This window comes from Nerophis ophidion, linkage group LG27 (genome assembly GCF_033978795.1).
Source record: "Nerophis ophidion isolate RoL-2023_Sa linkage group LG27, RoL_Noph_v1.0, whole genome shotgun sequence".
Classification (NCBI taxonomy): domain Eukaryota; kingdom Metazoa; phylum Chordata; class Actinopteri; order Syngnathiformes; family Syngnathidae; genus Nerophis; species Nerophis ophidion.
Genome location: NC_084637.1, coordinates 26,181,694 through 26,203,356, shown reverse-complemented (window position 1 = coordinate 26,203,356; position 21,663 = coordinate 26,181,694). Strand labels below are relative to the sequence as shown.

At 46.3% G+C, this 21,663-nt stretch overlaps 1 protein-coding gene across 2 annotated transcripts in view; it reads right to left on the bottom strand.

Moving 5' to 3' along the window:
- The window catches only part of zranb3 (zinc finger, RAN-binding domain containing 3), a 334,364-nt gene that overhangs the window by 126,779 nt on the left and 185,922 nt on the right, over window positions 1-21,663 (bottom strand). For both annotated transcript variants that reach the window (XM_061889175.1, XM_061889174.1), the window contains one exon: window positions 15,234-15,518. In XM_061889175.1, coding sequence (XP_061745159.1) covers window positions 15,234-15,518 — 285 coding nt within the window. The remainder of the gene's footprint in view (window positions 1-15,233; window positions 15,519-21,663) is intronic.

The window sequence follows — 21,663 nt, the reverse complement described above, 5'->3', positions numbered from 1 at the left end:
AAGTGTTTGTGAGCCCATGTGGTGGTATCCTTTACACACTGATGTTGCTTTTTGATGCAATACCACCTGAGGGATCGAAGGTCACGGGCATTCAATGTTATCATATGTCCCGGAAAGAAATCTGCGTTCAAAGAACTCCGGCTTATGAGTGATTCCCAGAGCCAAAAAAAAAAAGTCTGAGGGCTATAGAGCGTTTTCTATTTGGGGTCCAGTACTATGGAATGCCCTCCAATGGTGATCATAAAAGGTACGTTGTTTTTGTGCAACACTACAAAACCCAAAACCAGTGAAGTTGTCAAGTTGTGTAAAAAAAGCGGTGTTTCCGGGTGTTGTTGATAAATGGCTTTTGTTTTGCATAGTAGAGTTTTAACTTGCACTTTTGGATGTAGGAACGAACTGTAGTAGTTACTGACAGTGTTTTTTGAAGTGTTATTGAGCCCATGTGGTGATATCCTTTACACACTGATGTTACTTTTTGATGCAATACCACCTGAGGGATCGAAGGTCACGGGCATTCAATGTTATCATATGTCCCGGAAAGAAATCTGCGTTCAAAGAACTCTGGCTAAATAGTGATTCCCAGAGCCAAAAAATAATTCTGCGGGCTATAGAGCGTTTTCTATTCGGGCTCTAGTACTCTGGAATGCCCTCCAACGGTGATCATAAAAGGTACGTTGTTATTGTGCAACACTACAAAACCCAAACCGGTTAAGTTGGCACGTTGTGTAAAAAAAAGCAGTGTTTCCGGGTGTTGTTGATAAATGGCTTTTGTTTTGCATAGTAGAGTTTTAACTTGCACTTTTGGATGTAGTAACGAACTGTAGTTACTGACAGTGGTTTTTTGAAGTATTCTTGAGCCCAGGTGGGGATATCCTTTACACACTGATGTTGCTTTTTGATGCAATATTACCTGAGGGATCGAAGGTCACGGGCATTCAATGTTATCATATGTCCAGGAAAGAAATCTGCATTCAAAGAACTCCGGCTTATTAGTGATTCCCAGTGCCAAAAAAAAGTCTGCGGGCTATAGAGCGTTTTCTATTCGGGCTCCAGTACTATGGAATGCCCTCTCGGTAACAGAATCAGTGGACTCATTTAAGTCCCATCTTAAAACTCATTTGTATACACTAACCTTTAAATAGACCCTATTTTTAGACCAGTTGATCTGCCGTTTCTTTTCTTTTCTCCTCTGCTACCCTCTCTCTTTTGGAGGGGAGGGGGGGGGGGGGGGGGGCACAGGTCAGGTTGCCATGGATGAAGTACTGGCGGTCCAGAGTCCGGACCCGTGGGTGGACTGCTCACCTGTGGATCCGTTGCGAACATCTCTGCCCTGCTCGGGATGGTCTCCTGCTGGCCCCACTAAGGACTGGACTCCCACTATTATGTTGGATCCACTAGGGACTGGAATTTACCAATATTATGTTAGACCCACTCGACGTCCATTGCATCCGGTCTCCCCTAGGGGGAGGTGGGTTACCCACATCTGCGGTCCTCTCCAATGTTTCTTGGTAGAGTGGCTGTGCCAGCAACTTGAGGGTTGCAGGTTCGATTCCCGCTTCCGCCATCCTAGTTACTGCCGTTGTGTCCTTGGGCAAGACACTTTACCCACCTGCTCCCAGTGCCACCCACACTGGTTTAAATGTAACTTAGATATTGGGTTTCACTATGTAAAGCGCTTTGAGTCACTAGAGAAAAGCGCTATATAAATATAATTCACTTCACTTCATCCACATTGACGTCCCGAAGGGTTGTGAGTTTTTCCTTGCCCTTTTGTGGGCTCTGAACCGAAGATGTCGTTATGGCTTGTGCAACCCTTTGAGATACTTGTGATTTAGGGCGGCACTGCATCAAAAAGCGACATCAGTGTGTAAAGGAGATCACCACATGGGCTCAAGAAAAGTTCAGAAAACCACTGTCAGTAACTACAGTTCATTGCTTCATCCGTAAGTGCAAGTTAAAACTCTACTATGCAAAGCGAAAGCCATTTATCAACAACACCCGGAAACACCACTTTTTTACACAACGTGCCAACTTCACTAGTTTTGGGTTTTGTTGTATTGCACAATAACAACATACCTTTTATGATCAGCATTGGAGGGCATTCCATAGTACTGGACCCCGAATAGAAAACGGTCTATAGTCCGCAGACTTTTTTGGGGCTCTAGGAATCACTAATAAGCCGGAGTTCTTTGAACGCAGATTTCTTGCCGGGACATATGGTACAATACAATTGGCAAGGTAGGATGGAGCTAGACCGTGTAGTATTTTATACGTAAGTAGTAAAACCTTAAAGTCACATCTTAAGTGCACAGGAAGCCAGAACATGTGAGCCAGTACAGGCGTAATGTGATCAAACTTTCTTGTTCTTGTCAAAAGTCTAACAGCCGCATTTTGTACCAACTGTAATCTTTTAATGCTAGACATGGGGAGACCCGAAAATAATATGTTACAGTAATCGAGACGAAACGTAACAAAAGAATGAATAATGATCGCAATATCTACAAACCCCGTTTCCATATGAGTTGGGAAATTGTGTTAGATGTAAATATAAATGGAATACAATGATTTGCAAATCATTTTCAACCCATATTCAGTTGAATACGCTACAAAGACAACATATTTGATGTTCAAACTCATAAACATTTGTTTTTTTGCAAATAATCATTAACTTTAGAAATTGATCCCAGCATTACGTGACAAAGAAGTTGGGAAAGCTGGCAATATATACTGATAAAGTTGAGGAATCCTCATCAAACACTTATTTGGAACATCCCACAGGTGTGCAGGCTAATTGGGAACAGGTGGGTGCCATGATTGGGTATAAAAACAGCTTCCCAAAAAATGCTCAGTCTTTCACAAGAAAGGATGGGGCGAGGTACACCCCTTTGTCCACAACTGCGTGAGAAAATAGTCAAACAGTTTAAGGACAACGTTTCTCAAAGTGCAATTGCAAGAAATTTAGGGATTTCAACATCTAGGATCCATAATATCATCAAAAGGTTCAGAGAATCTGGAGAAATCACTCCACGTAAACGGCTTGGTCGGAAACCAACATTGAATGACCGTGACCTTCGATCCCTCAGACGGCAATGTATCAAAAACTGACATCAATCTCCAAAGGATATCACCACATGGGCTCTAGAATACTTCAGAAAACCACTGTCAGTAACTACAGTTTGTCGCTACATCTGTAAGTGCAAGTTAAAGCTCTCCTATGCAAAGCAAAAGCCATTTATCAACATCATCCAGAAACGCCGCTGGCTTCTCTGGGCCCGAGATCATCTAAGATGGACTGATGCAAAGTGGAAAAGTGTTCTGTGGTCTGACGAGTCCACATTTCAAATTGTTTTTGGAAATATTCCGCATCGTGTCATCCGGACCAAAGGGGAAGCGAACCATCCGGACTGTTATCGATGCAAAGTTCAAAAGCCAGCATCTGTGATGGTATGGGGGTGCATTAATGCCCAAGTCATGGGTAACTTACACATCTGTGAAGGCACCATTAATGCTGAAAGGTACATACAGGTTTTGGAACAACATATGCCGCCATCTAAGCGCCGTCTTTTTCATGGACGCCCCTGCTTATTTCAGCAAGACAATGCCAAGCCACATTCAGCACGTGTCACAACAGCGTGGCTTCGTAAAAAAAAGAGTGCGGGTACTTTCCTGGCCCGCCTGGAGTCCAGATCTGTCTCCCATGGAAAATGTGTGGCGCATTATGAAGCGTAAAATACGACAGCGGAGACCCCGGACTGTTGAACGACTGAAGCTCTACATCAGGGGTCTCAGACACGCGGCCGTTATTTTGCGGCCCTCACCTTAATATGAAAGTTTAATGTTAGTGCGACAAGCGAGTTTTGTATGAATGGCGCCTGACAGCGTTGTGTGCGGAACTGAAGGAATCTACCAACCACGGTGTGGTATGTGGCTTTCGAGAGCTGAACATTGACATCACTTGTGTGATGCAAACAGAATGAGACGTTTTTCGTTATTTTGGTCCAAAATGGCTCTTTCAACGTTCTGGGTTGCCTACCCCTGCGTTAGTTGAAAAGCAGCAAATGAGTGAAAGCGACAGACGTTGCCATGGAGACGAGGGTTTTCCAACGTGCCTGGCTGCAGTCGCACCGCGTCACCTGTCCGTCAGTAATAACAGTCCCCGATAACCTGGACCAATTCCAACCATTATTTGTTTTTTGTTAAATTTGCATTGCCTCACATTTCTTAATTCTCATTTTGTTCATTTATATTTTGATTTTATTTTGTGTTGAAAACAAAAATAAATATTTTCTCGCGGCCCCACCTCACCCAGACTGTGCATCAAGTGGCCCCCCAGGTAAACAGAGTTTGAGACCCCTGCTCTACATAAAACAAGAATGGGAAAGAATTCCACAGGTGTGCAGGCTGTAGCGGCATAGCTCGGTTGGTAGAGTGGCCGTGCCAGCAACTTGAGGGTTGCAGGTTCGATTCCCGCTTGTGCCATCCTAGTCACTGCCGTTGTGTCCTTGGGCAAGACACTTTACCCACCTGCTCCCAGTGCCACCCACTGGTTTAAATGTAACTTAGATATTGGGTGTCACTATGTAAAGCGCTTTGAGTCACTCGAGAAAGGCGCTATATAAATTCAATTCAATTCAATGCCTTTTCTTAGCGACACTCGCCTTTTGTTAATTTTTGGTTTAAGCATTAGATACCATTTTACCTGGACGCTGCCTCTCGCATATTGTGATCAGAACAAACCATGATCCCAACATGCACAAAGCAATTATATACCTGCTGCCACCTGCTGATGTGGAAGAGTATTACACGGTTACTCTGCCGCTCTCTAAACAGCAAAGACACTCAACAACGGCACACTATTGGTGGATTATAGCTACTGGTTTTGCACTTGAGAAAAGCGCTATATAAATATAATTCACTTCACTTCACTTTAAAAGCTTCAACAATTAGTTTCCTCAGTTCCCAAACGTTTATTGAGTGTTGTTAAAAGAAAAGGTGATGTAACACAGTGGTGAACATGCCCTTTCCCAACTACTTTGGCACGTGTTGCAGCCATGAAATTCCAATTTAATTATTATTTGAAAAAAAAAATAAAGTTTATGAGTTTGAACATCAAATATCTTGTCTTTGTAGTGCATTCAACTGAATATGGGTTAAAAATGATTTTTTTTGTGTGAATGTGAGTGTGAATGTTGTCTGTCTATCTGTGTTGGCCCTGCGATGAGGTGGCGACTTGTCCAGGGTGTACCCCCCCCTTCCGCCCGATTGTAGCTGAGATAGGCGCCAGCGCCCCCCGCGACCCCAAAAAGGGAATAAGCGGTAGAAAATGGATGGATGGATGTATTCAGTTTATATTTACATCTAACACAATTTCCCAACTCATATGGAAACAGGGTTTGTACACTCGGACCTTGTTTGGCCTTTCAAAATAAAACTCCAGCGAGCTGTAGCTATTCATCTGTAATGAAACCTAATAGCTTCACTAGGTGCACCCGATATTTGTTGCAAGCAGTCGCCCCCCCCCCTACCCAATCGTCTGTTTGCAGTGGCGAAACACGCAAGCTGCATTAAGTGGGCCATTTATTTGATGGGGGCAATTCATCTTACAAAGCCGTCTTATTAGACTGTCACTTGCACAGTATGAACAGTGCCTTCAAATCACACGCCTTGGGATTTATCTGTTATTTTACCGCCAGGCAAAGAAAACAACGGCTAATTGGACTGAGTCATCTTATCTTCGGCGGGACCGAAAGAAAAGATAGAAAAAAAAAAAAGGGGGGGTGAAAAAAAAAAAAATCCAAGCGCGTACTTCAAGAGCGCAGGACTTCCACGTATCCGCGCCCGCCGCAGCGTTTGAACTAACGCCCGGATAAACACAAAACCTGCGCGGGAAAGGCGGGGCTCATGCAGATCGCCGGGGCCGACAGTCAGCAGAGCGTGCGGTGGCGGGGACCGGGGGGTGGGTGGGTGGATGGGAGAAGGAGTGATTGCCTGTGCGTGCTGCGAGGAATGTAATCTCAGAGCAATCAAGAGGCGGCGGCGTCTGACAGCTCAGCGGCTCGCTTCTGAAAACCCCGGGCAGGTAGAGGGAAATCATTAGCCGCTGCTCATGACCCCGTAGGTCACTTTTATTGGACAACCTCTGTGTTTCATATTAAACTCCTGCTGCCAGAAACAAACGGGCGTGCGACAAACAAACTGAATGTATAGGTGATGGATGGATGGATACGAACCGGGACCAGGGAATGTCCGACGGGATGTGCCGCGTCCATTTCTGATCCACACTTTTGTTCTCTACCCAAGAGATGCTCCAAAAAACCTGTGCTTTGTTCCCTATTACCATTTCTATAGTAATGGTAATGGTGGGGACGGTGGTCGAGGGGTTAGTGCATCTGCCTCACAATACGAAGGTCCTGAGCTGTCCTGGGTTCAATCCCGGGCTCGAGATCTTTCCGTGTGGAGTTTGCATGTTCTCCCCGTGACTGTGTGGGTTCTGTCCGGCTTCTTCCCACCTCCAAAGACATGCACCTGGGGATAGGCCCCCCCCACCTCCAAAGACATGCACCTGGGGATAGGCCCCTGCCACCTCCAAAGACATGCACCTGGGGATAGGCCCCTGCCACCTCCAAAGACATGCACCTTGGGATAGGCCCCTGCCACCTCCAAAGACATGCACCTGGAGATAGGCCCCCCCCACCTCCAAAGACATGCACCTGGGGATAGGCCCTTCCCACCTCCAAAGACATGTACCAGGGGATAGGCCCCTCCCACCTCCAAAGACATGTACCAGGGGATAGGCCCCTCCCACCTCTAAGACATGAACCTGAGGATAGGCCCCTCCCACCTCCAAAGACATGCACCTGGGGATAGGCCCCTCCCACCTCCAAAGACTTGCACCTGGGGATAGGCCCCTGCCACCTCCAAAGACATGTACCAGGGGATAGGCCCCTCCCACCTCCAAAGACATGCAACTGGGGATAGGCCCCTCCCACTGCCAAAGACATGCACCTGGGGATAGGCCCCTCCCACCTCCAAACACATGCACCTGGGGATAGGCCCCTCCCACTTCCAAAGACATGTACCAGGAGATAGGCCCCTCCCACCTCCAAAGACATGCACCTGGGGATAGGCCCCTCCCATCTCCAAAGACATGCAACTGGGGATAGGCCCCTCCCACCTCCAAAGACATGCACCAGGGGATAGGCCCCTCCCACCTCCAAAGACATGCACCTGGGGATAGGCCCCTCCCACCTCCAAAGGCATGCACCTGGGGATAGGCCCCTCCCACTTCCAAAGACATGTACCAGGAGATAGGCCCCTCCCACCTCCAAAGAAATGCACCTGGGGATAGGCCCCTCCCATCTCCAAAGACATGCAACTGGGGATAGGCCCCTCCCACCTCCAAAGACATGTACTACGGGATAGGCCCCTCCCACCTCTATGACATGCACCTGGGGATAGGCCCCACCCACCTCCAAAGACATGCACCTGGGGATAGGCCCCTCCCACCTCCAAAGACATGTACCAGGGGATAGGCCCCTCCCACCTCCAAAGACATAGATCTGGGGATAGGCCCCTCCCACCTCCAAAGACATGCGCCTGAGGATAGGCCCCTCCTACCTCCAAAGACATGCACCTGGGAATAGGCCACACTCACCTCCAAAGACATGCACCTGGGGATAGGCCCCTCCCACCTCCAAAGACATGCACCTGGGCGTAGGCCCCTCCCACCTCCAAAGACATGCGCCTGGGAATAGGCCCCTCCCACCTCCAAAGACATGCATCTGGGGATAGGCCCCTCCTACCTCCACAGACATGTACCTGGGGATAAGCCCCTCCCACCTCCAAAGACATGCAACTGGGGATAGGCCCCTCCTACCTTCAAAAACATGCACCTGGGGATAGGCCCCTCCCACCTCCAAAGACATGCACCTGGGGATAGGCCCCTCCCACCTCCAAAGACTTGCACCTGGGAATAGGTTGATTGGAAACACTAAATTGGCCCTAGTGTGTGAATGTTGTCTGTCTATCTGTGTTGGCCCCACGATGAGGTGGCGACTTGTCCAGGGTGTACCCTGCCTACTGCCCGAATGCAGCTGAGATAGGCGCCAGCGACCCCCCGCGACCCCAAAAGGGACAAGTGGTAGAAAATGAATAGATGGATGGGTTCAGTGAACAGGTCACATATTGGTTGATGTTTTGGTGCTTGTTGAATTTTATTTTCCGTATCATGACTCCGGAAGGTTGTTTGGATTGGGTCATATAAGTGAATGCTGTGCATTTACCTATTTATTTATTTTGGGGGGTTGGCGTGGCGCGGTTACGATACCCAGCTTTTACCAACCGAGTCCCGTCCGTTGAGTCCTTGAGCAAGACCCTTCACCCTGATGGGTCGTAGTTAGGGCCTTGCATGGCAACTCCCGCCATCAGTGTGTGAATGGGTGAATGTGAAAATAGTGTCAAAGCGCTTTTGTCATGTATTGTGATCATGTTTTGTTTAGTGATGTTCTGTTTAAGACTCCATTGCTTCCTGTTTTTTCACTTCCTTGTTTTGTCACCATGGCGACCCATTAGATTCACCTGTTTCACGCGGTGGACTCACACACCTGTTTCAATCATGTCATTATTATTTAAGCCTGGTTTTGCAGTTGGTCGTTCTGGCCTCATCACTCTTTCATGATCTTTTCACACGTCATGCCATGTTTACTCTTTCTTGCAATTTCATAGTCCATGCTGCCCTGCTCACGCCACCGCAAGTAAGTTTTTGTTTATTTATGCCAAAGTTAATGTCTTCTGTTTTATGTCTTTAGTTCACGTCAAAGGACTTTTTTGCTTCCTTAGCAAAGTGTTTGTCTGTAACTTTTGTTTTCACTTTTTATAGTATTATTAAATCATGTATTTACCTTCACGCCATGTCCAATCCAGTTCTTTTGCATCTCGGGAAAACAATTCACGCAGGAAACTGCCCTAAACTCCGAGTTTTGCCAGCTTTGAGTACTTTGAAGGTAGAAAAGCAGTATACAAGTATAACCCATTCATTTATTCATTTGCTGGCTATTGAACGATAAGAGGCGAACAACAGGGGAATTAGTAGTTGAGGAATTTTGCGTTGGTGTGTTCCGATTCGATACAGATATCGGTCCGATATCAGCGAAAATAATCCCCAAGTATCTGATTATATCAGCTTGCATCTAAAATTGTAACGGCGCACACTGAGTCCCTTTTTCCCTAGAAGCTACACTGTGAGCACCGCCAGACACGCCCACCGCGCTCGCCGCGGGAGGCAATCTGCAATCAACGCACCTGGGAAATAATGAAGGACAACAGGATAAAAAGCCTCGCTGCTGACTTCTCTTCGTCGGAACGTCGCTCTGTGCTCAGTAAGGTCCGCCTCTCTGACTTCCCTCCTGATCTCACTCGTTTGCTTGTTCCCTCGTGCCTTTTCCTGATCCCATTAGTGTTTTGTGTTTCCCCACAGTCACTCGTGTCTCGGTTTCCGCTGTGCGCCTCCGCTGCTGCCTTTCCTCCTGGACCCTGTTTTGTTCTCCCCGATCGTTGCACTTCTGGACTTCTCTCTCCTGCCTATGACCTCGCTTGGACCTCACGCACTTCAACAGACCTTACGGTATTTACATAAGGTTAATTTCCACACATAGTTTTATCTTTACACACATAGTAGCATACAAACCCTATGCACTCATCAAGCACTCAATTAATCCGTTGAGCTTGATCAGCTGTTGTCGTGTCGTGCCGTCCCCTTCACCCAGTCCTTACATTAACAAAAACCTCAGATATCAGCGCTCCGATACAAGTTTTATTCGTATTTTATTCAAGCCATTAACGAAAGGTAAACATGGGAGGCTATAGGCCAGAGCTGGGCAAATATTTTGACTCTGGGGCCAGATTAAGGGAAGAAAATGTGTATGTGTGTATAAATTATACGTACACATTTAAAGTTAAAGTACCACTGATAGTCTCACACATACACTAGGTGTGGTGAAATTATTCTCTGCATTTGACCCATCCCCTTGTTCCACCCCCTGGGAGGTGAGGGGAGCAGTGAGCAGCAGCGGTGGCCGCACTCGGGAATCAATTTGGTGATTGAACCCCCAATTCTAACCCTTGATGCTGAGTGCCAAGCAGGGAGGTAATGGGTCCCATTTTTTAGTCTTTGGTATGACTCGCCCGTGGTTTTGAACTCTTAACCTATTCGAGCTCCAGTACTATGGAATGCCCTCCCGGTAACAGTCGGAGATGCATTTAAGTCCCATCTTAAAACTCATTTGTATACTCTAGCCTTTAAATAGACCCCCTTTTTGGTCCAGTTGATCTGCCGTTTCTTTTCCTCTCTCCTTTGCCCCCCTCTCTCTTGTGGGGGTGGGGCACGGGTCCTGTGGCCATGGATTAAGAGCTGACTGTCCATCGGTTGGGGAAATCTCTGCGGTTCTGCTGATCCGTCTCCGCTCGGGATGGTCTCCTGCTGGCTCCACCATGGACTGGACTCTCACTATTATGTTAGATCCAATATGGACTGGACTCTCACAATATTATGTTAGACCCACTCGACTTTCATTGCATCTGGTCTCCCCTCGAAACCGGTTGCAAGGTTTCGAGGGGAACCACATTGACGTCCCACTGGGTTGTGAGTTTTTCCTTGCCCTTTTGTTGGCTCTGAACCGAGGATGTCGTTGTGACTTGTGAAGTCCTTTGAGACACTTGTGATTTAGGGGCTGTATAAATTAAATATTGATGATGATGACGAATGTGAGTCTGAATGTTGTCTGCCTATCTGTGTTGGCCCTGCGATGAGCTGGCGACTTGTCCAGGGTGTACCCCGCCTTCCGCCCGATTGTAGCTGAGATAGGCGCCAGCGCCCCCCGCGACCCCAAAAGGGAATAAGCGGTAGAAAATGGATGAAAAATGGATGGACGACCTACCGATCTCAGGGCGGACATTCTAACTACAAGGCCACTGAGCAGGCTAAAGCAGCTTACATCTGGGGGGTTGTTGGAGCCTATCTCAGCTGCATTCGGGCGGAAGGCGGTGTACACCCTGGACAAGTCGCCACCTCGACGTTGGGCCAACACAGACAGACAGACAACATTCAAACTCACATTCACACACTAGGGCCAATTTAGTGTTGCCAATCAACCTATCCCCAGGTGCATGTCTTTGGAAGTGGGAGCTGTCATGATCTTTGGTCTGGATCATGTTTTTGTTAGTTTTAAGACTCCATCAGTTCCTGTTTTTGTGCACTTTTGTTTATTTTAGTTCCCATTGAGAATTATGATTTCCACCTGCCGCTGGTGTTTGGAGACTCCATCCATCCATCCATCATCTTCCGCTTATCCGAGGTCGGGTCGCGGGGGCAGCAGCCTAAGCAGGGAAGCCCAGACTTCCCCATCTCCAGGCACTTCGTCTAGCTCTTCCCGGGGGATCCCGAGGCGTTCCCAGGCCAGCCGGGAGACATAGTCTTCCCAACGTGTCCTGGGTCTTCCCCGTGGCCTCCTACCAGCTGGATGTGCCCTAAACACCTCCTTAGGGAGGCGTTCGGGTGGCATCCTGACCAGATGCCCGAACCACCTCATCTGGCTCCTCTCGATGTGGAGGAGCAGCGGCTTTACGTTGAGCTCTTCCCGGATGGCAGAGCTTCTCACCCTATCTCTAAGGGAGAGCCCCGTCACACGGCAGAGGAAACTCATTTCGGCCGCTTGTACCCGTGATCTTATCCTTTCGGTCATGACCCAAAGCTCATGACCATAGGTGAGGATGGGAACGTAGATCGACCGGTAAATTGAGAGCTTTGCCTTCCGGCTCAGCTCCTTCTTCACCACAACGGATCGATACAACGTCCGCATTACTGAAGACGCCGCACTGATCCGCCTGTCGATCTCACGATCCACTCTTCCCCCACTCGTGAACAAGACTCCTAGGTACTTGAACTCCTCCACTTGGGGCAGGGTCTCTTCCCCAACCCGGAGATGGCACTCCACCCTTTTCCGGGCGAGAACCATGGACTCGGACTTGGAGGTGCTGATTCTCATTCCGGTCGCTTCACACTCGGCTGCGAACCGATCCAGTGAGAGCTGAAGATCCCCTGGCTTTAATCAAGAGAACATTATTTAAACCTGTCTTTGCCAGTCAGTCGTCCTGGCGTCATTACTTCATGCAATACCATAGTTCATGCTGTTTGTTCGCTTCAAGCCTTGCCAAGTAAGTCTTAGTTATTTCATGCCACAGTTTCATGAGGTTCATGTCTATACTTTCATGTCTTAAGTTTTTTGCCTTAGTTTCCGCATGCGATAGGCACGCTTGCCTACGGGTCGTTTTCCGTTTTTGTTCCTTTTTGTAGTTAGATTAATAAATATGTTCCTGCCTGCAAGTCTTGTCCGGAATCTGAGGTCCGAGAGCCAGTTCCAGGTCGTGGTGCCCAAGACCAGACTTAAGACCAGGGGAGACAGGGCTTTCTCTGTGGTCGGCCCTAAGCTCTGGAACACTCTGCCCCTCCATGTTCAAACTGCTTCCACAGTGGAGTGTTTTAAGTCTCGTCTTAAGACCCACTTTTATTCTTTGGCTTTTAACACTACGTGAGTTATGTGGTCCTCTGTCCTCTGTTGTCCTCTTGTGTTTTTTATACACTTTGATTTATAGTTTACTGTTTTAATTGATTTTACCCTTTAAGATTGTTTTTAATCGTATTTTTTTTCATATTGTTGTTTTTTTTCTATTGGTTTTATATTTATTTATTTTTATTTTTTGTTTTTATTCCGTCATTGGTGAAGCATAATATTGTTTTGTTTTAATATTGTTTTTAACATGGCTCTGCAGCACTTTGGAATCGTTATTGTTGTTTAAATGTGCTATATAAATAAAGTGGATTGGATTGGATTGGAATAGTCTGTTTGCATCCCGGGAGAACAAACCCCGCAGTAACATGTTAAAGGTGTTTAATAAAAATACAGGCATGTTTAACATGTGTATCATTTTGTAATTGTATGCATGTTTGAAAAAAAACTCAAACCATAACCATAACATATAGATACCTTTCTTTCATGAAGACAAGAATACAAGTTGGAGTATTACCTGATTCTGATGACTTGCATTGATTGGAATCAAACAGTAGTGATGATAACGTCCACATTTTCAAAAAGGAGGAGAAAAAAAGTCCTCCTTTCTGTCCGAAACCACATGAAAGTGGCTGGTTTTTGGCATCTTACTTGTCCAGCTTCCCTCTTCGATCTTATACACTTTGCAAGAAATACATTTGCGGCAAACTCCGTAGCTTGCTAGATAGCTTGTGCACACCAGCTTTCTGAGACTCTTATTTTATTTATGCAGGTAGGATGAAGCAGCGCAGTCAATCTTTAAGAGTTTTGACCGCAGGCACAGCGTGAGAGTCTGTTGAAATAAAAAGTATTTTTCGCCTTCCTGTCCGTCGTGATTTCTTAACAATGAGCTCACAAGACCCTCGGGTGCCGTGATGTCAATCAAGTGACGAAAATGACTTGACCTAGCTGGCTGAGGATCGACTGAAATAACCTCCGCCATCGACCCGTAGCTTGCGATCAACGTAATGGGCACCCCTGATCTACACCAACAATATCAATCAATCGACCAATCAAAGTGTTAGAATAATTTTATCTAAGTTATCACAAAAACTTTGTGTTGAAATGAGTTCCCAGTGAAGACCTAAAACATGTCTTTGAACCTACCAAGAGTAAGGCTAGTAAAACTCCACTGTGTAAGGGGGAAGCAACATGAAAGTGTTTGTTTCTTTCATGTATTGTGATCAACAGAAATATATTGTTTTAACCCAAGAATTAAGAAGCGGAGCGAAGGCAGGATCTGTGTAAAGTTCCAGACGACCCCTTGTTGAACTGTTTTACGAACTGTTTTACAAACCTCCTTTTTTTAACTCTTTTACGAACCTCTTCTTTGAACTGTTATACAACCTTTTCTGTGAACTGTTTATGACCCCGACCCTTTGGAAGCAGCTGTTGACATGTGTCCAGGGAAAGTCCAAATAAAGGATTAAGCGTACAATCTTTTGCCAGAGCGTGCTGGAGACTGTACAAGAGTACAGACCAGACGTTTCTCTTCAAATTGAGCCAAATTTAATTCTGTCTCTGTTTGATTATTTGCTTCTTGTCCTGTTTAATTGATTTCATCAGTGTTTGAACCTGACACAAAGTTTAATTATACAGAACCTTAATCACAAGTGTCGCAAAGGGGCTGCACAAGCCACAACGACATCCTCGGCTCAGATCCCACATCAGAGCAAGAAAAAACTACGACAATGAGAAACCTTGGAACCTGGGCGACCGGTGCAATGGACGTTTAAGGGGATCTAATTAATAATGTGAGAGGTCAGTCCATAGTGCCTGAGTGTCTGGACAGGACGGATTACGAGTACGAATCACGATCCATTCGAAAATTTACTATTTTGACACCCAGACTGGTTATTGTCAATCGGAACATACTCGCTGTGCTGCACTGCTGCGATGTCATCACTTTCCTTTTCAGTTTAATGAAGAAAACAAGACCCAGACCAAGTTTTACAATTCCAATAAGTATTGCGCTGAGTTGAACTAATCTGCGGTGTCCTGGTTCAAAGATCAGATCATTTCTCTCCGATGTGTACTTGCCCCACGCGCGGTAATTGCTCGGACTTAATCCGATGAACGTGTTGCTTTGTGTATCCCTTTGAAACCCTTAATCACGCGTGACTCACTTTGCAATATTACACACTCTGTAATTGGGACTTGGTTTATTTCCCTCCCTGAGAGCCGTGCGGCATTTTTTTTTTTTTTTTTTTTGTACGCGCTAACGGAGTGGACAGGGAGCGAAGCAGTTTGTGTTTCCGGGACTTTGATCAAATTACACCCGAGTGTACTTTACGATCATTATAATAAAAACGGCTAATCACGATTGTTCCAGGCTGGTCGCCTGGCGCACCTCAACCTTCGCGTTGCACTTATTTCTCTGCAGCAGCGGACAATCTTGACTTTGGAGATTAGTGAGGTTGTACTCGATCTCTCGCCTCACTTCCTGTGTGCAGAAATAGGCAATATCCCCAAAGTAGACACTCATAATAAGATGAATAATAACACCTCGCCCCATATGGAAGGAGATATAGTCCCTTATTGCTTTGCGGTGATGAAATTAAACAGCATTATATGGGCAGCGCCGGCCAATTTTCACAGATATGAAAAGGAGAAGATTGCAGGTGGGATTACCGTGAGTGTGGTCAGAGAGGACGCAGCTGCCACCGCCGCTGCCACCTTGCTCGCTCACTGATTGTTTGCCTTCGAGCCGCCGCTTGTGCCCCCCCTCTGCGTCTCCCGCTCTCTGTTTGTCTTCTGGAGGCTCATCCGCCTCCTCCTCGCTCTGTTTGCCTTTGCGCCGTTCGGGAGCGGCGGATTTCGGCGGGCTGAACCGCGGCGGTTCTCTGTCGGATTTGGACAGGACGTGGCGAGCCTGCTCCTCCTCGGCTGAAAGTGGCGGCGGAGGCCCGGCTGGCTCTGAGGCAACGGAGAGACAAGAGAGGAGATATTTTCATAAGTGTGCAGACATCATACTTGCCAATGCTCCCAATTTTCCCAGGATACTCCCGAAAATGTATCCCGATTACCACCCGGACAACAATATTGGGGGCGTGCCTTAAAGGTTCTGCCTTTGGCGTCCTCTAAACCTGTGTCACGTACGCTTTTTCCCCATACAAACAGCATGCCGGCCAAGTCACATAATATACGTATGTGGCTTTTACACGCACATAAGTGAATGCCATGCAGGTCATACTGAGGGTGGCTGTATAAACAACTTTAACACTGCTACAAATATGCGCCACACTGTGAACCTACACCAAACAAGAATGACAAACACATTTCGGGAGAACATCCGCACCGTAACACAACAGAGCAAATACCCAGAAGCCCTTGCAGCACTAACTCTTCCGGGACGCTACAATATACACCCACGCTACCATGTAACAGCACCCCTTCCACCCCCATCCACCGAATTCGGAGGTCTCAAGGTTGGCAAGTATGGACCATACTTGCCAACGCTCCCGATTTTCCCGGAATACTCCCGAATTTCAGTGCTCCTCCCGAAAATCTCCCGGGGCAACCGTTCTCCCGATTACCACCCGGACAACAATATTGGGGGCGTGCCTAAAAGGTTCTGCCTTTGATGTCCTCTTAACCTGTCGTCACGTCCGCTTTTCCCCCATACAAACAGCGCACCAGTCAAGTCACATAATATATGCGGCTTTTACACGCACATAAGTGAATGCCAAGCATTCTTGGTCAACAGCCATACAGGTCATACTGAGGGTGGGCATATAAACAACTTTAACACTGTTACAAATATGCGCCACACTGTGAATCCACACCAAACAAGAATGAAAAACACATTTCGGGAGAACATCCGCATCGTAACACAACATAAACACAACAGAGCAAATACCCAGAAGCCCTTGCAGCACTAACTCTTCCGGAATGCAACAATATACACCCCCGCTACCACCAAACACCACCCCTTCCACCCCCATTTAACTGAATTCGGATTTCTCAAGGTTGGCAAGTATGGACCACACTTGCCAACACTCCCAATTTTTCAGGGAGAATCCCAAATTTCAGTGCCCCTCCCGAAAATCTCCCGGGGAAACCGTTCTCCCGAATTTCCCCCAATTACCACCCGGACAACAATATTGGGGGCGTGCCTTAAAGGTTCTGCCTTTGGCGTCCTCTAAACCTGTCGAACGTCCGCTTTTCGCCCATACAAACTGCGTACCGGCCAAGTCACATAATATATGCGGCTTTTACACGCACATAGGTGAATGCAAGGCATACTTGGTCAACAGCCATACGGGTCACACTGAGGGCGGCCGTATAAACAACTTTAACACTGTTACAAATATGCGCCACACTGTGAACCCACACCAAACAAGAATGACAAACATATTTCGGCAGAACATCTGCACCGTAACACAACATAAACGCAATAGAGCAAATACCCAGAACCCCTTGCAGCACTAACTCTTCCAGGACGCTACAATATACACCCACACTACCACGTAACACCACCCCTTCCACCCATATCCACCGAATTCGGAGGTCTCAAGGTTGGCACTCCCAATTTTCCAGGGAGACTCCCAAATTTCAGTGCCCCTCCCGAAAATCTCCCGGGGAAACCGTTCTCCCGAATTTTCCCCAATTACCACCCGGACAACAATATTGGGGGCGTGCCTTAAAGGTTCTGCCTTTAGCGTCCTCAACATCCACATTTCGCCCATACAAACTGCGTACCGGTCAAGTCACATAATATATGCGGCTTTTACACGCACATAAGTGAATGCAAAGCATACTTGGTCAACAACCATACAGGTCATACTGAGGGTGGGCATATAAACAACTTTAACACTGTTACAAATACGCGCCACACTTTGAACCCACACCAAACAAGAATGACAAACACATTTCGGGAGGACATCCGCACCGTAACACAACATAAACGCAACAGAGCAAATACCCGGAACCCCTTGCAGCACTAACTCTTCCGGGACGCTACAATATACACCCACGCTACCACGTAACACCACCCCTTCCACCCACATCCACCGAATTTGGATGTCTCAAGGTTGGCAAGTATGGACCATACTTGCCAACACTCCCGATTTTCCAGGGAGACTCCCAAATTTCAGTGCCCCTCCCGAAAATCTCCCGGGGAAACCGTTCTCTCGAATTCCCCCCAATTACCACCCGGACAACAATATTGGGGGCATGCCTTAAAGATTCTGCCTTTGGCGTCCTCTAAACCTGTCGAACGTCCGCTTTTCGCCCATAAAAAACTGCGTACCGGTCAAGTCACATAAAATATGCGTCTTTTACACGCACATAAGTGAATGCAAAGCATACTTGGTCAACAGTCATACAGGTCACACTAAGGGTGGGCATATAAACAACTTTAACACTGCTACAAATATGCGCCACACTGTGAACCCACACCAAACAAGAATGACAAACACATTTCGGCAGAACATCCGCACCGTAACACAACATAAACGCAATAGAGCAAATACCCAGAACCCCATGCAGCACTAACTCTTCCGGGACGCTACAATATACACCCACACTACCACGTAACACCACCCCTTCCACCCATATCCACCGAATTCGGAGGTCCCAAGGTTGGCACTCCCGATTTTCCAGGGAGACTCCCAAATTTCAGTGCTCCTCCCGAAAATCTCCCGGGGAAACCGTTCTCCCGAATTTCCCCCAATTACTACCCGGACAACAATATTGGGGGCGTGCCTTAAAGGTTCTGCTTTTGGCGTCTCTAAACCTGTCGAACGTCTGCTTTTCGCCCATACAAACTGCGTACCGGTCAAGTCACATAATATATGCAGCTTTTACACGCACTTAAGTGAATGCAAAGCATACTTGGTCAACAGCCATACAGGTCATACTGAGGGTGGGCATATAAACAAGTTTAACACTGTTACAAATATGCGCCACACCGTGGACCCACACCAAACAAGAATGACAAACACATTTCGGCAGGACATCCGCACCGTAACACAACATTAACGCAACAGAGCAAATACCCAGAAGCCCTTGCAGCACTAACTCTTCCGGGATGCTACAATATACACACCTCTCCCTCCCGAATTCAGAGGTCTCAAAGTGGGCAAGTATGGCAGACATGGAAGTAGATAGTCCTGGTCAGTACTGATAGACCTTTGTGACCATCAAATTAAAACACATTGGGAAAAAAAAAAAAAGAGTGTAAATTTCAACTAGTGGTGGCCGGGCCTGATACTGTTATCGGATATCAGTGATCAATTTCATCAGTATCAATGATGAAATATTAACATTGCAACACATGCCAATACGACCTTTTTGGTTTACTAAATTGCAATTTTAAATTTACCGTGAGGTATCCTGTTGAAAACATCTCGGAATGATGACAATTATGTTGACGCGTGCTTGTGACGTTATTGGTTGGAGCGGACATTACAGCCCAGCACCACACGGCTAAAAGTCGTCTCTTTTCATCGCATAATTACACAGTATTTTGGACATCTGTGTTGCTGAATCTTTTGCAATTTGTTCAATTAATAATGGAGACGTCAAAGAAGAATGCTGTTGGTGGAAAGCGGTGGATTGCAGCTTCCTTTTGCACCGAAACACAGCCGGTGTTTCTTTTTTTGTTGCGAAACTTTAACACAGAGCGGTCAAGCGAACATGTTTCTCTATGTCAACCAGCAAGTTTTGGGATGGGAAAATTGTGATTTTTAAGTCGGCTCTTATCGGAGACTTGAGTGGATTATGCGACCTCATCTTGCAGCTCAAAAAGGCATCTGTGATCTTGGCTCCTCGGCTTCTCTCAGACACATTGGCGTTCACTTTCAGGTATGACTTTATAATCTCACTAAAATACTATTAACACAATAAGCAGATGAGGGATTTTACAGAACTATCCTAGTAAATGTGTGTAATTACATCTGAAACGCTCCCACTGCCGCCACCTGGAGCCTTTTTTTTTTTTTTTTTAAGTGCTTCACTCTAACTTTCCTCATCCACGAATCTTTCATCCTCGCTCAAATTAATGGGGAAACCGTCGCTTTCTCGGTCCGAATAGCTTTGATTGATTGATTGATACTTTTATTAGTAGATTGCACAGTACAGTACATATTCCGTACAATTGACCACTAAATGGTAACACCCCAATAAGTTTTTCAACTTGTTTAAGTCGGGGTCGACGTTAATCAATTCATGGTAAATAAAGCTCTTGCTGCTGGAGGCTATGATTATAAACAGCGTGAGGATGTGAGGAGCCCTACAACCCGTGACGTCATGCGCACATCGTCTGCTACTTCCGGTAAAGGCAGGGCTTTTTTATTAGCGACCAAAAGTTGCGAACTTTATCGTCGATGTTCTCTACTAAATACTTGCAGCAAAAATATGGCAATATCGCGAAATGATCAAGTATGACACATAGAATGGACCTGCTATCCCCGTTTAAATAAGAAAATCTAATTTCAGTAGGCCTTTAATGCAAATTGATAGAATTTCAACCCTTCTCTGTGCATTCCTCCATCACATGTGCAGTGCATTCTTCCATTACATCAGGGGTGTCAAACTCAAATACAGAGTGGGCCAAAATTTTAAACGGAACAAAGCCGCGGGCCAAGGTTGAACAAATTAACCTTTTAATTAGGGACCCAAACAAGTTTTGCATTAAATATTGAACAAGCAAGGCTTATATAAATTTAGTGACATGCAAAATCCAGTTTCAAATAATAATAATAATAATAATTAAAAAAAATATCAATAGCATCCATCCATCCATTTTCTACCGCTTATTCCCTTTTGGGGTCGCGGGGGGCGCTGGCGCCTATCTCAGCTACAATCGGGCGGAAGGCGGGGTATCAAATAAAATTTAAATAAAAATGTTATGCCTTTTTTTCTATTTGCAATCTTCTGAGGTAAATATCATTTTTTTTCCACAGTCTATTAATAAATTTGAAAATAAAATAACAATAATGAATGAACCAAACATTCAAGCTTTAAAGTAGCAAGAGAAAATGCATGAATAAAATGTGAATTATTGCTCAGTTTGCTGGAAGTTTCCCGGACGAGTTAGTGCTGCAAAGGGTTCTGGGTATTTGCTCTGTTGTGTCACGGTGCGGATGTTCACCCGAAATGTATTTGTCATTCTTGTTTGGTGTGGGTTCACAGTGTGGCGCATATTTGTAACAGTGCTAAATTTGTTTATACGGCCACCCTCAGTGTGACCTGTATGACTGTTGACCAAGTATGCATTGCATTCACTTGTGTGTGTGTGTGTAAAAGCCACAAATATTATGTGACACGCTGTTAGTATGAAGGAAAAGCGGACGTGACGACAGGTTGTAGAGAACGCTAAAGGCAGTGCCTTAAATGCATGCCCCCAATATTGTTGTCCGGGTGGTAATTGGGGGAAATTCGGGAGAACGGTTTCCCCGGGAGATTTTCGGGAGGGGCACTGAAATCTGGGAGTCTCCCTGGAAAATCGGGAGTGCCAACATTGAGACCTCCGAATTCAGCGGATGGGGGTGGAAGGGGTGGTGTTACGTGGTAGCGTGGGTGTATATTGTAGCGTCCTGGAAGAGTTAGTGCTGCAAGGGGTTCTGGGTATTTACTCTGTTGTGTTACGGTGCGGATGTTGTCCAGGTGGAAATCGGTTGAAATTCGGGAGAATGGTTGCCCCGGGAAATTTTCAGGAGGGGCACTGAACTTCGGGAGTCTACCGGGAAAAATTAGGAGGGTTGGCAAGTATGAGTATTAGCGGTGAATGCGGTGTTACAGCGGCACCGACGCGGGCCAGCTCTAATGCTACATTGATATTGCCTCAAGGGCCAAATTAAATTACAAGGCGGGCCAGATTTGACCCGCGGGCCAGAGTTTGACACCCATGCATTAAATGCACAGATAATTCCCAGCATGCAACACACTACAGCAGGGCTATTGAGGCCACACTAGTATTTGAGCCCAAGGACTTCATCCAGTCAGGTAAGTTTAGAGGACATTACTGGGGTAAATATATTTGATCTTTGGTATTTAAGTTTAATAGAGGTGTAATTACTTGTTACTGTATGGCTGAAGGCAACTCCAGCAGACTTCC